The sequence below is a fragment of the Drosophila takahashii genome, chromosome 2L (genome assembly GCF_030179915.1).
Source record: "Drosophila takahashii strain IR98-3 E-12201 chromosome 2L, DtakHiC1v2, whole genome shotgun sequence".
Lineage (NCBI taxonomy): Eukaryota > Metazoa > Arthropoda > Insecta > Diptera > Drosophilidae > Drosophila > Drosophila takahashii.
In genome coordinates this window covers 10080844-10097098 of record NC_091678.1, presented here as the reverse complement: position 1 = coordinate 10097098, position 16255 = coordinate 10080844, and the positions used below count along the sequence as shown (strand labels likewise).

At 45.4% G+C, this 16255-nt stretch overlaps 1 protein-coding gene across 3 annotated transcripts; it reads right to left on the bottom strand.

Moving 5' to 3' along the window:
- Positions 1-170: 170 nt before the first annotated feature.
- Positions 171-14842, bottom strand: LUBEL (Linear Ubiquitin E3 ligase). Of its 3 annotated transcripts, none has more exons than XM_070219480.1 (18): positions 14630-14842; positions 12672-12800; positions 12410-12608; positions 12054-12190; positions 11868-12005; positions 11286-11636; positions 10479-10760; positions 10036-10321; positions 8786-9982; positions 8343-8512; positions 8031-8288; positions 6941-7499; positions 2989-6848; positions 2650-2916; positions 1896-2353; positions 1455-1826; positions 880-1048; positions 171-506 (listed from the first exon to the last, which is right to left on the bottom strand). In XM_070219480.1, exons 2-18 carry the CDS (start codon positions 12723-12725, stop codon positions 471-473), a joined length of 8793 nt encoding a protein of 2930 aa, XP_070075581.1. In that variant the 5' UTR covers positions 12726-12800; positions 14630-14842; the 3' UTR covers positions 171-470. The 3 variants fall into 3 exon arrangements, with proteins under 3 accessions (XP_070075581.1, XP_017000153.2, XP_070075582.1); XM_017144664.3 differs by having other exon boundaries at positions 11868-11996; XM_070219481.1 differs by having other exon boundaries at positions 12672-12786.
- Positions 14843-16255: the final 1413 nt, after the last annotated feature.

The window sequence follows — 16255 nt, the reverse complement described above, 5'->3', positions numbered from 1 at the left end:
TTGTTGACAAACTTTTTATTTGCCTAGGATTTTTGGGAGAAAATCACTGGTTACTCATATTTTTGTGCTTCACATAACCACAGGTATCTTGAAAAGGCGTCTGCACATTCTTATTCACAGGTTGAAAATCATTAGAAAAAAATAAAAACAATTGCATTGAATTTTCACATATTCGGTTTATTGAATGCACTCTGTTCCACGTGCCGTTTTTTTGGGCTGTTGTTTTCCATCTCTTAGTAACTAAACAAAATGGGAAAGGCTTCTGGATGGACGATGAGTAGGTGTCGATGAAGGTGTATACATGCCATGGCTAATGTATAATGTCTAACGAACAGTCTAAGACTTAAAATTGTTTCGTGTGCAGGTTGGTGTATAAAAATGTCTATAAAAGTGCTTGCCATAAATCATAAAAATTAATGAAGAATTGCAACAGTCGACCATCATAGCTTCACTTCTCCTTTTGCTCCTGCTCATGCCGATTTCAGTGGAATATGCTGTTTGATTACCTATAAGTAAGAACGAGATTGAGAGATGGGTACATTTATAAACATTTTCGGTTCGACCGCGCAAACTGTTTACAATTAAATAATAATAAAACGAATATCAATTAAGACGCGTGTGAAATACGTCAGACGGCATCCAAATTTAGTTGGCGGCTAAACGATCTTATTTTCTTTATTTGTTTTTTTCCGCCTCGATCAATCGATGGGGGCGGACACTGAATCACCCGGCGAAAACAAATCGCCCTCGGCCGCAGGAAACTCGATTTCCGCGTAAAGGAACCCGTTAAAAGCAAATGGAAATGGCGAACTCAAACCATGCCAAGCAAATAATAGGAAATCAATAAAGCGATAAATGGATGATAGCCAAAGAACGCACCTCGGAGCACATGGTCTTGTAGATCTCATCGGTGTCCCAGGGTCCTCGCTCGGGCAGGGCGATGCCACGCCTCCGCAGCTCCTGGACGCAGTCCGTCAAATCGAAGATGGGCAGCGGATCGATGCCAGCCTTGGCCACCTTGGCTGCTAAATACTCAACGTAGTGGGTGCTGAAATAATATCGGAATATAGGGGAATTTATATTAGATTAAGTTATGAGGAAGACAATATTATTCACAGGAGTTTTGACTTTAGTGGTAATATAAGGGAATACTCCGGAGCAGTGGTGGCCAGCAGAAGCAACACACATACAATAAAAACACGCATTGCATTTATCTGCGTTACAGCGTACGTGTGCTCCGAAACGCAGACAGCGCAGCGGCAGAGAAATTCCCAATCCCATGGGTCGTGCGCTCGGCCTCTGCTGGCTGCCACTGATCTGAAGATTTATAATCATTTAAAAAGGTATGTGAAAGGTATATTCGCCATTAATCCCAAGAGGTTTCTGCGGAACTATACTTATATAGATTTTAAACACTTTTCAATCTTAATTTAATTTAAAATACCAAAACTTACCGACACATGCCAGCGTGCTTGTCGGGCACTTCGGTGTTGCACACTGTATCGACCAGACCCTGCGGCGTTTCCTTTTGCAGCGGAATGGGACAGCGGGCCTGGGCGCGGGCATTTGTCGAGCTGCTGGACTCGTCCTTCAGCTGCACGGGCTCCGTGTCGAACTTGACCTTCTGCTCCTTGAGCAGGAACTGCAGCTGCATGGGGATCTTGTCCCTCAGATAGAACAAGCAATTGCGCGGATGATGGGCATGCAGACCGAGTTTGGCGCAGTACGAGGACACCGAGCACTTGGCGCCCATCATGAAGGGCCGAGCACAGCCGTAGCAGAACTCGAATTTGCACTGGGTGCAGGTGAAATGCATGCAACCGCCCCTGGGAAAATGAGAAATATTTATATAAAATATATTATATATATTATAAAGTAAAAATGCTTATTTTTACCTGGCCAAAGAGTAGCGGAACTTGCACTTGGGGCAATCGATGCCGTTCTGGGCCAAATGCTCCTGAACGCCCTGGGCCTGCAGCTCGGGATCATTTTCGCGCTTCCACTCCAGGTAAGCTTCGCAGCTGCTGCCCTCGTGCTGTCGCTCCCAGGGCTTCCGGCACTGGGCACAAGTCACGGATCCGCAGTCCGGACAGATCAGCCGCTTCTGCTTGGGCCGAGCGAAGAATCCGGAGGAACACTGGATGCACCACTTGAAGTTGGGATCCTGCAGCAGGCTGCGATCGCGCAACTTGCGCTGGAACAGTTCGTGCACATCATTGTCCAGGATGCTCTTTAGGAAGATGTCCAGGTTGGAGAAATACTCCAGGTGCTCGTCCTCATGCTCAGCCTCGTTACTCAGTTCGGGAAGCTTGCAGAAGGGGCAATTGCAATCGTTGATACTGCGATCGGTTATCTGAAAAAAATTAAAGATTAAAAGTAAATAAATTAATTAAATAAAATAGAAGAATTGTCTCGTTTTAAAATCTTAAAAATCCCAAAAGCTTATAAAGGTGTCTAAAAGTATGTTACAATTTATTTTGAATTTGGAACTACAAAAGGCTTTCGTTATTAATTGTCTAGCATAAAAAACCTTAATTAAAAACCCTTCAGATTATTAAAACACCTCAGGATAAATCAGTTCTGGAGGTATATTTATCGTCTATTTATAAATCTTTCCAAAAACTCATAAGATATTTTTTCAGCGCTCACCTGAACTGTGAAGTAGCTCTTGGCACACTGTTTGCAGCACTTGTGGAGGCATTTCAGCATGGACACGATCTGATTCATGGGAAAACTGTTCATGCAGAGTTCACATTCCTGCTGCAGCATGGCGATGGCTTGGTCCAGGTCGGAGCACTCCTTGGCCGCCCATAGAGCTACATCCTCCGAGAATTTCATGTTCACCAAGGTGGCGGCTATCTGGGCTTCAGCGATGTTGGCCACCAGTTCCTGATCGACATATTTGCGGGCCAGGATCTGAAAAGAGAGAGAGCAAATGAACCTAGATGATAATTGAACTTTCTTAGCCACATCTCGACTTGTACACACCGCTGGGTCCTCAATAACCGGCTCTTGGACACTAGGATATGCCCGGAAAACGGGCATACTCAGCTTACGCTTTAGCAGTTCTGCTTTTAGGGGTTCGCCCTGGTTGGGATCCTCCGGCTCCTCCTCCTCGGTGGCCGAGGTCTCGTAGTCGTCGTCCGAGAAGCAGGTCTCGTGGTATTTCTTCTTCGGAATTCGGGGCTGGGAACGGGGTTTCAACAATGCCGCTGCAGCCGCCGCCGCTGCTCCACTGGTGCTCGGTCCATCGGACTGATTTGAGTTGAACCTGGAGATGGCTTCGTTGATGGACTTCTTGGTGGTCGGACTGCTCTTGAGCGGCACTCGACTGGCCGCAATCGATGTGGTCTGCTTCTGGAGGTAGACCTCCTGGATTCTCTTCACCGACGAAATGCCCATGGGCGCCGAGAAGGACTTGGACCGCAGCGGAACCTTCTTGTTTAAGGGTGAGCTAGTCGAACTGTTAGTGGTGGGTTCATTGGTGGGCTTGGGAATCTTACTGACTGTGGACTTGGCCGTTTTGGAGGCAGTTCCGCTGCTTGCAGCTTTGCCCTTGGTGCTCGTTGTTACCTTTTTGGGCTCCTCCAGTACCGTTTCGACGGGCGGCTCCACGGGTTGGGATTCGGAATCAACAATGGGTGGTGCGGGTGTTATGGGCAGGGCGGATGGTTCTTCAATGGATGGCTCAACTTCTGGGGAAGGCTCAACTTCTGGGAGAGGCTCAACTTCCAGGACAAGTTCAACAGGTTGTTCCGCAGGTCGAGTTTCCGAGTCCGTTATTATAGGAGGGGATTGAATGGGCAGAGCTTCCACTTTTACCTCATCCTCTTGACTTGTCTGAAGAGGCAAGATCACCTCCACTTCAGGATTCTCCGGGCTCCTTCCTGTGGAGGAAACAACCTCAGTGGTTGCGATCGCATCGTTTTCTTGATTTGTGGGCGTGACTGACAGAGCTGAACTGGATATGACTGGTTCAATGTGTTGTGCGATTTGTGTGGGTTGTGCCTCGTCTTCATCAGCCAGATCCTCGTCCTCCTCCATTATGTCCTCGATTTCGGTGCCCTCGTCGTCACCGGTGGATGCTTCCTCTATATAGGAAGGGTGTTCATTGTAGGTGTTGCCCTCCTCCCCATCGAAATCGCCCTCCTCCTCGCCCTCGCTGTCGTACCACTCCTCCTCTTCGCCCTCGTCATACTCATCCGAGTATTCATCGGAGTATTCATCCTCGTCGGTGGACTCGAACTCATCCATGCTGATCTCATCGCGCATTTGTTTGATCAACCGCTGTGTGTCCTCTACCAATTCGCTGAGGTTCTGCTTGGCCGGATCTCCGGAAGGAACGAATTCCTTGAGCACAACTTTAGATGTTTCCGAATGGCTTGACTGGGAGCCAATGCTAGCATCGCTGCTGGACTTGGCTATGGAGGATTCCAGCTGGGATTCCTCGTCCAGCAAAAGGATAACTTCATTCTCCGGTGATTTGGTTTCTGCCCGCTGACCATCGCTATCCAGACTATAGAGCTCTGTATCCGAAGCGGTTTCATCGTGAGGCCGGGTTCCCTCACTGCTGCTGAACTCGGGAGCATCTTCGAACACTTCGTCGGAGTCTGTGGGAGTAACTGCTATAGCTGTTGCACTTGGGGTATGCACTTCGGGTTCCAAATTTATAGGTTGGACTGCAGCTCCTTCAACAATGTTAGCTTCTCTTTCAGACTGTTCCACTTGGCTAACTTGATTATCAGACGTGGTAATTCCATCTTCAGGTTTGGAAGGACTGTCTCTTCTCTGAATAATTTCTTCTTCCTTCGTAGTTTCTTCCCTTTCGATTTCATCAGTTGCTGTTGGAGTTCGATTGCTAGCCCTGCTCTCACTTCGAAGACTGTTGCTGCTCAAGGTTCTCACGGGTATCTTTGAAAACCGTTTAGGACTTCGCTTGTGATCGTTGGTTATTGATGAAGCACTGGGCGCTATATCGATGTTTTCAGGTGCTGGAGCTTCAGTTATCGAAGGTGAAATAATGGTTGTAGATGCGATAGTATCTTTTTTACTAACTTCGTTCAATGATTCTTCTTCTACCGATGTATTGGTTGGTAGCATAATATCTTTAGGTATTGCTTCTTCTTGGGGTTGTATGTTGGTTTCAGTTATTTCTGTTATGCTGACTGATTCGGCTTCCCCTTGAGACTCTGCAGACTTTTCTGATGTTATGGTATTGAGGGGTGGAGAAACATCTTGAATACTTGATTCATCTTTAGTGAGTGTTATGGGCTCAATTATTTCATTCAGGCTAACTGATTCTTGAACCTCTTCGACTTGCTCCAAAACTTCTTCTGCAGCACTTTCTTTTAAGACATTTGTCGGTAGATTTTCCGACTGGTCCAAGGAAGGTTTATTTTCATTGTCATCCTTTGATGGAGGAAACAAACTTTGTTCGGTTACAGTCTCGTTTTTAGAGTCTATGACAGTTTCAATATCGGTTTCAGTTGCAACTGGTTGAATATCAGTTGAAATAGAATTTGACTGAGTTTCTGCTGAAGTTTCCTTAGTTGCTTCTTTCTCTGTCAAAGCTGTTTGTACTACTTTGGTTCCATTTTCTTTCGATTCTATATCTCTTGGTAGCTTTACCCTGTTAGTAGGTTTTTGACTTTGCTCACGCTGTCTACTTTTTTTCGGCTGCTGAGACCTCTTATTTCTTCGGTTGGCCTCCCTACTCGTACTTGGCTGGTCATCCAATTGTGCTTGTGATTCTGATGAACTCTTCTGTGTCTGCAAATTATTTTCATTCGATTTCTGTTTATTATTTTCCGTTTCTTCATTAATTATGTTTTTCTCGGTAATTGAAGGTGTTGATGTTTCTGTTGGTGTGTGTTGTGCAAGTGCTTTATTAACGATCTCATTTTTACCTATTGGGGGTGTTGAAGTTTCTGGTTTTGATACTTCGATGTTTTCAGTCTTTTGAGGTTTGATGGAGATTTCTGATGCAGATTCTTCTTCAGTTTTCGCAGCTGGAATCAAATTTTCTGTATTTTTAACCTCCTCCTTAACTGTTTCCTTCGGAGCTAGGTAGCTTTTGTATACAATACGTTCTGCATCTTTAAGATCACTGCTTTCCCACTCAGCCTCGTGCCATCGTTCGGTGCCTCGATCAAATTCCAACTTGAAGTTGGCTATTTCAGTGGCATAAATGAAACTTTGTGGAATCTCTTCGCGTATGCTGGCTTCCCTCAGATTAGGCTTGATGACTTCCTCCATGATGTACACTCCAGGATCAACACTGGGCGTGGGCTCCAGTTCAGGTTGAGGTTGAGGTTCAGGATCCTTCTGAGGTTCAGGTTCAGGCTTCTTTGGCTCCTCAACTGTTACCTCTACCTCAGGTTTCTCCATGAGCTCCTGCTCGACCTGTTGCACCAGATTGGGCACAATATCCTGAATGTGCTGCCACACAAAGTTCTTCACATCCTCGCTGGACTTATCCTCCACGGACCCAGCAGGTTTCAGGTTCGTGCTAATCGGGCTCTTTGTAAGGATACGCATTATCTCGGGATCCGTTTCGTACTCCAGCTCCGGCTTGCCCTTGAAAGTGTCCAGCATGGTCTCTATGGATCGCAGGACCTCCTGGTTCTGCTTGGCTTGGTTCTGTTCCATGTTGCCGATGAGTATCTCCAGGTTCTTCAGCGTGCTGTCTTCCATCTGATAGGGACTAGGAGTGGCATATGTGGATTTCACGGGGCTGTCGTCAGTTCGAAGTTGGTCGAAGGGATTGGCTTGGGCGGGACTGGGACTCTCTCCGACTAATTGAGGTTGCAGGCAGTCCAAAGCATGAGTGTTCAAGAAGTCATGGATATCTGTTTTTGGCAAATGAATGCGGGGGGAGAGAGAGAGAGATGCGACATTATGGCATTGCTATGGATTCTGGATGATCGATCTACAAACTAACCCGACTTGGTGTCTATGGCCGTCGAGCCACTCTCATTCTCGACGCCATTCGGCGAGCCCCAGATGCGCATTAGAAATGGCTTGAGTTGCGTGCGATTGAGCTCCACCAGCGCCTGCTCCACATTACCTTGGTGCGCGGTCAGCGCATTCACGATGTCGTCCCGCAGGAAGTTCCCCTTGGAGGCCAGTTTCCGGTACTTTTGCTGTCGCTGTTGAATGCAATCGGCCACCGCCTGCCACACATTGCCACCCGAATTGCGCAGAGCCTCGCGTGCCTCGTTCTGGGATACGGTTCCAATGGTGTTTTCACCTCTCTCCTGACCATACTTCGTGGACAAACTCTGCACCGTTTGCACTAGTTTGTGCCAGTTCTCGCGCAGCCACTGAATGGGATGCGTCTCGGGGGAGCAGTACTTCAAAGCCGCCTCTAGCTCCTCCACCGTGAACTTGTACAGCTCCAGCTCTTTGAGTATGATGTGCATTTCCGTTTCCGGATCTCGGGCGGGTTCGTGCTTAACGCCGAACGACTCGTGGGGTAGGTCGAAGGGTGAAGAGATTTGCTGAAACAATTAAAACAATTACTCGTAGAGTAAAGGGGTCTTTTGTATTAGTAAAAGTATGTAACAGACAGAAGGAAGCGTTTCCGACACTAGCCAAGTTGATATAGCCATGCCTGTCTGTCCGTCCGTCTGTCCGTCTATATGAACGTTGAGATCTTGGAAACTACAAAAGCTAGAAAGCTGGGACTACCCACACATATTCTTGGGCTTCCTACGCAGCACAAGTTTATTTCAGCCGAGCGCCACGCCCCCTCACACGCCCACAAAAGCCCAAAGTCGCCCACAATCGCCCACAAACGATTTTCAAATGTGTCTAGCGCTCACATTTTTAAAAATTTCGGAAAGGTATAATTGCAATTTTGTTGCGTTTATTTATACCTATCTAAATGTAGAAGAAATTTTTCAAATCGGACAATTCGTTAAAAAGTTATGCCCAATCAAAATTTTATCTTCCTCGCACTCCCTTTAGCTAAGTAAAGGGTATCTGATAGCGTTCTCTCTTTTTTCCTACAACTAAGTAGCTCAACTTACATGTTGCAGCATGCGTAGTTCGTTTATGAAATTGGGTCTTCTGGTGACGAGACCGGCACTATAAGGATCCAAACCGAAGCCGTCGTGATACCTCAGGTCATTGGCACTGCGGTATCGTTCATTTTCCTGCGGCAACTGGGAGTTGCTGCGATAGTGGGGACGTCGCTCCATCTTATTGGGCTCCGGGGTTCTGAAACGATCTGGTACAACCGTTGGGATCTCCTCCGTTTTTGAGTTGAAGGGCAGGGCGTCGTAGGTCTGTAATTCATCGGTTTATAACTGAACGATTGAACTACTTTCACAATAATTTACTTGAGTGGAAATGCTCTGGGGCGGCGGCGAGGTTCCCATTTCCACGGCCGCTATTTCCCGGGGAGGAGTCCCACCACAGCCCGTGGACACCTTCTGGGCCTTCTTGAGCACCTTCTCCGCCTGCGCCTGAATGCTCTCATCTAGCGTATTCCAAATGTTTTCAACGGACTCTGGAACGATACGGATGAGAGCATTAGCTTGGTGGTGGGGGGTGGGGTGGAGAGTAATGGGTTCGGGGTCACCAAACTGATTCAAATCAAACAAACTGGATGCGTCTTGGGTTGTGGTTATGTTCTGTATTTGGTTTCCATAAATGCGTTAATTGTAAGCTTACAGTTCGATCGCTCTATTAGTGTACTAACTAGGTATAGTCTTTGATGGCGGGGTTTCTAGGCTTTAGGCCTTTGTGCCCTCGAAAAATGAGATTCTCTTTTGTATCCTACCTTTGTGCAATAGGCTCTTGGCCAGCGAGTTATCGAATTCGTTCTCCGACGAGGTTTTCAGTGTTGGCTTTGCAGGTGTCTTGACGGGAATACTGGAGGTGTTCTTGGCTCCATTAGCTGCAGTCGAGGGAATCTTTGGACTAGTGGTGGTGGTAGTAGTCTTGGTGGACGCATTTGCTGTTTTCTGATTGGGTTGCTGGCTTTTTGGAGCAGGCTTTTGAGTTGGCTTGACCTCTGGCTTCACCCCTCCTTTGATATTACTGGATTTTCCAACTTGAGCTGGAGGTTGTGGTTTTTCCTCTACCTTTTTGGCGTTGTTCGGTTGAACTGGTGGCTTACTGGGTGTCTTACAGCATATGGAGCAGATCTTGATGTTGGGCTCGTTCACAAACGTGCAAAACTCGCATTCCCATTCGTGGTCGGGCGTAGAAGGTGGTGGTCCCAGTTCATCAGCCTCAATCTCCTCGGGGATCTCCTGGGCATTGGGTGCTTCAGTTGGAGCCTCGGCCTCACTCTCCGAGGCGGTTACCTCCTCCACCACTTCCTCGTACTCCGAGGCACTCTCCTCTTGGGGCGTTGGCTCCACCACTTTTTGCACCACCGCCGCAGCCTGGGTGTTCTCGTCCTTCATCTCCGGTTTTCGTTTTTGTTCCACCTTCTTTGAGGTCCTGTTCTGATCGGCTTCCTGGAGCTTCTGCTGGATTTTCGCTTGAACCAGGGCACGGGCACCCGAACCCTCTGATTCCAAATCGGAGTAAATGCGACTGGTTCGGGCCGAATCGGTTGATGGCTTATTTCTGGTGAGGGTTCCCTCGTTATTGTCCCTTCTCTCCGGCAGCCACTCGCTCTGCACGGACTTGGCAATGGATCCCCGGCGATCCCTTATCTTGTGATGCCTGATTCTCTGATCGCCATCCACTTCATCGCCACCAATTAGCTGTGAGGCACTGGAGATGCGCCTTTGACGGGGCTGATGATGCTGCTGGGATCGCGAGGCGCTGGTCATGCCCGATCGGTTGGAGACCAAGGACCTGCGGTCATCCTGGTCGGAGTCCTCGTCATCGGTTAGTTCGTCATCCACATAGCTGTTGCGCTTCCGACGCAGGGACATGGATTTTCGACTTGGCGTCGGGGATGCGGCATAACGGGAACGGGAGGCAGCCCTCGAAGCAGCCGAGGGCGGCATTCCCATGACACCTAGTCAAGGAAAAGCATTATTAACTTTTATATAGAGGAAAATCCCTATTTACCTGGATGCATCATGGGATAGCCGGGTGCTCCGGGATACATCATTCCGCGCTGGGTCATAAACACCGGCGGTGGATAGTGCGGATGATGCTGTTGTTGTGACATATAACCGGGTCCCACGTTTAGTGATAGATTGGAGTTGTTGAACTGCTGCTGGGAGCCAAATTGTGACCACTGGTCGGGGTGCTGGGGATGCGAATGGTGGTGCTGGTGGGGATTCTGTGGCCAGCCAGGATGCTGTTGACTCTGCTGACAGCCAGCGCAGTTTAGCTGAGCCAGCGATTGGGCCTGCAAAAGGAGGTTAAAGAGATTTTTTAATATAATAAACCGAAGAAATAATAATCGCCCTTCAAGAAATCACTGTAATACATTAGGACTAATCATGGATTAATAATCCTAATCTTTGCAATTTATAGAATCATATTTTATCCAATCTCGTTCTCACCTGTTGGATGCGCTGATTGGTGAGCCAGGCGCTGCCGTTCTGCGTTTCGGCCAAAGGTCGACGTGGGTTTGTGTTAAGGTTAAACACCGAGGTGCTCATCTGACGCCGCTGGGCGCCGGCCGCCTGTCGTTGTTGGAGCAGCAAGGAATTGTGAAATTGTGAGTCATCCGAGAGGTCGAAATGGGATGAGTTCAAACCGGATGACATGCTGCCGGAACGAAAATGCGAGGGCGATGGTGAAATGTTTGACCAGTGCTCGAAGCCGGCTCCATTCGACAAATGCTGCGGTGGGGAAATGACCAACGAGAAACAGAGAAAGAGAGAGAGAGAGGAAAGGGAGAAACGACACATGACGAGACGAGACAATGACGATACGAGGTGCATAGGAAAAAATAATATCAAGGATCTTCTCGAAATACCCTTTATTTCATTTTTTTGAAATTAATGGTTATTATTTTATGGGTACTCAAGTTCTTAATGAATGGGTAATCAAGAATTTAAAGAGTAATTTTCTAAAGCCTTGTAAAATTAGCATAAGAATTAAGAGTCTAAAATAATTTTTAATTTCGACACATTTAAATTAACCAATTTCCTATCTCAGACTTTTTTAAGTAAAAATCCTTAAAAAAGAAAAAAATAAATTTTTCTAAAATTTTGTTTTATTTTTTTTTTATCTGTGTATAAAAATACCACTTTTATGATTAAAGGTATGACTGACCCTCATTTGATATTACTTTTTTCGTAGCAAAGACAATACGAGACACTCGATGATGAGGGAATTCGTGGGATGATCGGGCGGTCACTCACCTGTTCGCTGTTGGCGCTCAGATCCTGCCGGGCCTTCTGCTGGCGGTACCGCTGCTGCAGTATGGCCATGCGGTCCAGGGTGGCGCTCGCCTTGCTCTTGATCTTCTCCAGCTGCACCGACGGCGGACGCTGGATGGTGTCGAACACGGATTTGGGGGTGCCCGATCTGGAGGATCCACCGCCCTCGCTGCGCGGTGGTTCTGGAAGCGGTCGGTTGTTCATCTGGTTGCTTACGCTGCTCGTTGTGCTGCTGGCGACTGATGGCACTGGGGGCGTGGCCCCGCCCCCAAGCGCTCCCCGCCAGCCACCCAGCGACTTGTGCGAGGGCGTGGGCGAGGGTGGCGGCAGCATCTGGAAAAGAGTCGGGTTGGGTGCCATTTCGGTTTCGGTAGTCGGAAAAGTATTGATACAAAAATATTTCTGGTTTGTTGGTTTTATGTTTTTTGGCGGGCCGTTTTTGGTTTTTTTAAGGACTTGTTTTTTATTGAAGCATTCAAATTGAAGATTACAAACTTGGTTCTACTTGGTTAAGCCCATCGAAGGGCTTTTCTTACGGGTCTAGGAGATCGTGCAGTGGCGTACCTGATCCTTGCGGCCCAGAAACGGTGTCAGCAGGCCGCGTTTGCTGCGCCGCGGAGGCGCCACTGGGGGAGGTGCCCCACCACCGGGCTGCACCTTCGGGGGAATCGGTGGTGTGCCTTGCTCCACGGCCTGCAAGGTCTAAGTCATTAGTTTCTTATATGATTTCCGTATTGAACTTAAACATACCTTTCGCATGTGCTGCTTTCGCTTGGGATGCTTATGGAACATGTCGTCGCAGGAGGCACAGAAGATCTGACCCGCACATTCGGCACAGGTCACCCAGGGATTTTGGGAACCACACAGGGTGCACTTCAGTTTGTTATCTGCAATATGGAATAATATAAAAGGATAAAAAATTAAAATAGTTGAAATACAAATCTTTTTTAGTTAATAAGAATTTATGGTTAGAATATTTATGTCCCTTATATTTTAGAAATATTCTTGTTTTTATGGGATTATAATAATAATTATTACTAACATAATATATACTAATAGAAATCTTTATCATCTTTATCTTTAAATCTATTTAATTTTTCCGTCACCTGGCGTCTTGGTCCTAATCACTGTGGTCTTCATCGGTTCGTTGGAGTACTGTTGGCTGGAGAACTCTATGATCTCGTAATCCGGTTCGGGAGTGCTCTTCGATTTGGGCGGCAGGGCAGGGGCCTTAGATTGACCCCCAGCCACTCCATTTGGGGGCGTGGGCGGTGGCTTTGGTCCAATGCGGTCATTGGCCTCGTTCTAAAATAGTGGATAGTGGATATTGCAATTCTAAATTGATTAAGATCACTGACTATCACTTACCACCCATGAGGGCATGGAGCGAATATTCTTGCTAAGCAACTGTTGGGTCGTCATCTTTGTCGTTTTGCCGTCTCCTTAGCTTTTCGATAAGTTTTATTTGATTTCTTTTGTGTATCTAAAATATAGTTTCTAAATAATTAAAAAACTAATTAGGGTTGAAATGTAATTTATTTAACTACTTTTATTTATAGAACACTAATTCCCTGTGGCACATTTCTGCTCATTCGCAGCCACTTCAAACGACTTCAAATACAATTAAGCAAACTGCCAAAAAATGCGAATTATGAATGCATATTTTTAGCTGGCTCACCCAAATTCCGGAGGCAACGACCAGAAATGCAATTTCGTGGATGCTGTGCACAATACTAAACGCAGCCAGAGTTCGATCGAGAATAAAACCGCTAAATTTAGGCTAAAACTGTTTTCTGTGCATAGAAAAATTCAGAAATAAATATACATTATTTTGGCAAAACATTTTCGGTCTTATTTATTTATGAAATGCGGCGAAAGAGGAAATAGCGACTCAATTGAGTCACTCTGTCAACGCGGATAAGTGGCTGAGATGCCGAGAAAATCCGCGGTAGAGGGAGGAATATTAGAAAAGAGAACAAATGAGAAAATGTGATTAGAGAATCGTTTTTAAAATTTTGAATTAAAGAGCAAATAAAAGCGAATGAAGAAAACTAACAGAGAGAATAAAATCTTGTTTAAAGGCTGAGCGAATATGTATTCTGTAATGACGCAGGTTATTGGAAAATAATATTCGGGATGACGATAAATACAAACTGTTATCAGCACTTTTAATAATACTTTTAAACACTTTTAAAATAGAAAGAACCTAATTAACTTAAAATATAGATATCAGACGATTTTCTTGAGCTATCTATTTATGTTCGTCCGTTATCTATTATAAATTTCTCATTATAGAAAAAATTGTTTTATTTGTTGACATTTAAATGAACTTTTAGGCTGTGTATGTGGGAAATGCGAAGGCATCGAAAAACGGCAGGTGCAAACGCATTCCTGCTCTCCTTTAAAACAATATTTAATGGAAATCTCTGTATATTTTCATTTTTAAATTAAAAAAACTTAAGTTATAAAAATAAACTAAAAAAGTAAGAGTAAGGTTTTTTTTAAGGTGCAAGTTATATTCCAAATTATTTTCTACACAAGATTTTTGCATTGTTTGTATGCACTAATTACGTGCTTAACGCACCATTAATTCTGTCCATAATATTTTTAAAACAAGAGGCCTTACCCAACACACGGCAAAAAACAAGACTTATTTTCCTCTCTCACTCATCGCGTATACGCAACGTGTTCACTGGGCCTGCACTCGCGAGTCTCTCGCGCTATTTTTGAAACCTTCTGCAGCCACTCCATACTCATTTCCCGAAATTGTGTCACACTGCGCAGCAATATTTATGAAAGCCGCCTGCAGTGGTTGGATTGGGTTGGGATGGATGAACCCGCTCCGCCTCACCCAGAAGATCCGCCTCCGCCGTCATCTTCGTCCGGCATCTTCGAGTGGCAAATGCCCTGGGAGCAGCCACCGAGGCGAACGCAACGCTGACTCACAGACACAGTCTCACGCGGCGAAAGAAAAAGTTTTTATTTTTATGGGAGAACTTTTGGTGAACTATTTTTAAACATTTTGTTGGCTTGCCTATATTTTCGTATTTTTTTTAATGCACAGTCTTTTATTATTTAAAATTGGCGAATTAACTACAAAAAATATACATCCATATTTTACTCGCTTTTTCGTTCGATTGTTTATTCTGCAAAATGCCTTGAACTTTCGCATGGAGCGTTCTGTGTTTAAAATTAGCTGAGTTTTATATTTAGAACACTTCAGATCGATTTAATTACCATGCGAATTTGAATTTGCTTTTGAACTTTGTGAATTGTTGTGGATCGACGGACAGCAATTGGAATCCGCGAATGCAGAGGTCACTTACATAATTCGATTTCACTTGACGCGTCTTGCCGCACTCAAAACTGCCACTGCCAGCTGGTAGCACATGAATATATATATATAGGGATATATATATTTCTAATGTCTAGCCACAGCACGACATGAAAATTCAGCTACGGTCTCGTTCGGCGATCGTCTCCCAGCGAACTGAAATCTCAATCAGATTCTAAACAGCACTTTTACTGCAATCCTCGGTCCCCAGTCGTCGCACGAGTAGGAAGAAGTCAACGCAGAACTATATTCTCATTTTGTCTGCCTTTCCCGACCATTTCCTTCAGTCTCCGTCTCTTCTCTTTCCTATTTTCAGCATTTTCGCGTTGTTTTATAAATACATCGTTTTCGAGCGGTATAGAACATTTTGATTGCGAGACGCCGTCGCGTGTGTGAATAACATTAATTTTCGAATATATCTGCTTTATCCGATTTTTGTTGTTAAACATTTTACGAGTGTTATTCAGAATTTATTACTTGTTGCGTTTCCTGAATTTCGTTTGATTCGATGAATGAAAATATGACAATTTTGTATTTTTAATTATGTAATTTATATTTTTGAACAGTATTTTGAACAATATTAAAAATTGTAAAGAAGTTTTGAAGTTGTTAAAGTTCATTTTGTATACATTGAACTATTATTTGCAAAATCCAGAAAAAAACCTAAAAAGTCAATGTTTTTCTAAATGATTTTTAAAGAACGTATTTATCCAGAATCCATGGAGAAAACCGCTGAATCGTTCATCGGGATACACCCCGGCTATAATTATGATTTATGGCAAACAAATATCCATGGGGATCTCCTGTGGATCTCAAACCTTGAACAATTTTTGCACATTAGATGCCAGCAATAAAAAAGAACATCCATAACTTTCAGATCGAACAAATGGAAACAACAATAAAAGTATCGGCACGGGCCACCTGCTGTCTGCCGGAGGTGCAAATCAAAAGGCAATTCGGATGGATGGGAGATATGATGGTATAATGGGAATTATGGAATTAAGGCCCCCCGTCGATGGGTTCGTGTGGGGTCCGTTCGATAACCGCGATAGCTGGTCTAAAAATAAATGCAATGCATATTAAATTGGCTGCGACAGAGTCAAAGTTCGATAATTGCAGACACGCACATTTTGGGGATACGAACCACAGAGAAGTGTCAACCACCCACCTTATCCCACCCCCAAAAGCAGAACGCCCACGTTTTGACCTTGCCTCCGTTGACGCAAGCCGACGTTTTCCCAATCAGCTGTTCGCCAGCTGTATGTAAACAACTTGAAATGCCGGGTCTCTTCAGCGGCCATCGCAAAGCTTTCGGCAAGCTTCCTCAAGTGCACTTGTGTAGAGAACAGGTAGGATTTTCCTCAGAGCTTTTCCCGAAGAAAATTCCGTATGTAGATATTATGTAGATTTCCACGCAATCGATAACAGCTGCGAACGTAAAGCCCGACAAATGTTAGCGCTACTTCGACTTTGGTCGAAGCATTTTCCGGCTGCATTCGCGCAATGTTCGCTGCAGGCAATGGACGCGTGTGGAAAATTCATAGGAAAATATATTTAGCGTTACCCTTCCGCCTGTCGTATTGCGTGTAAAAAAGGGGCGTGTGCGTGCGCCAGTGTG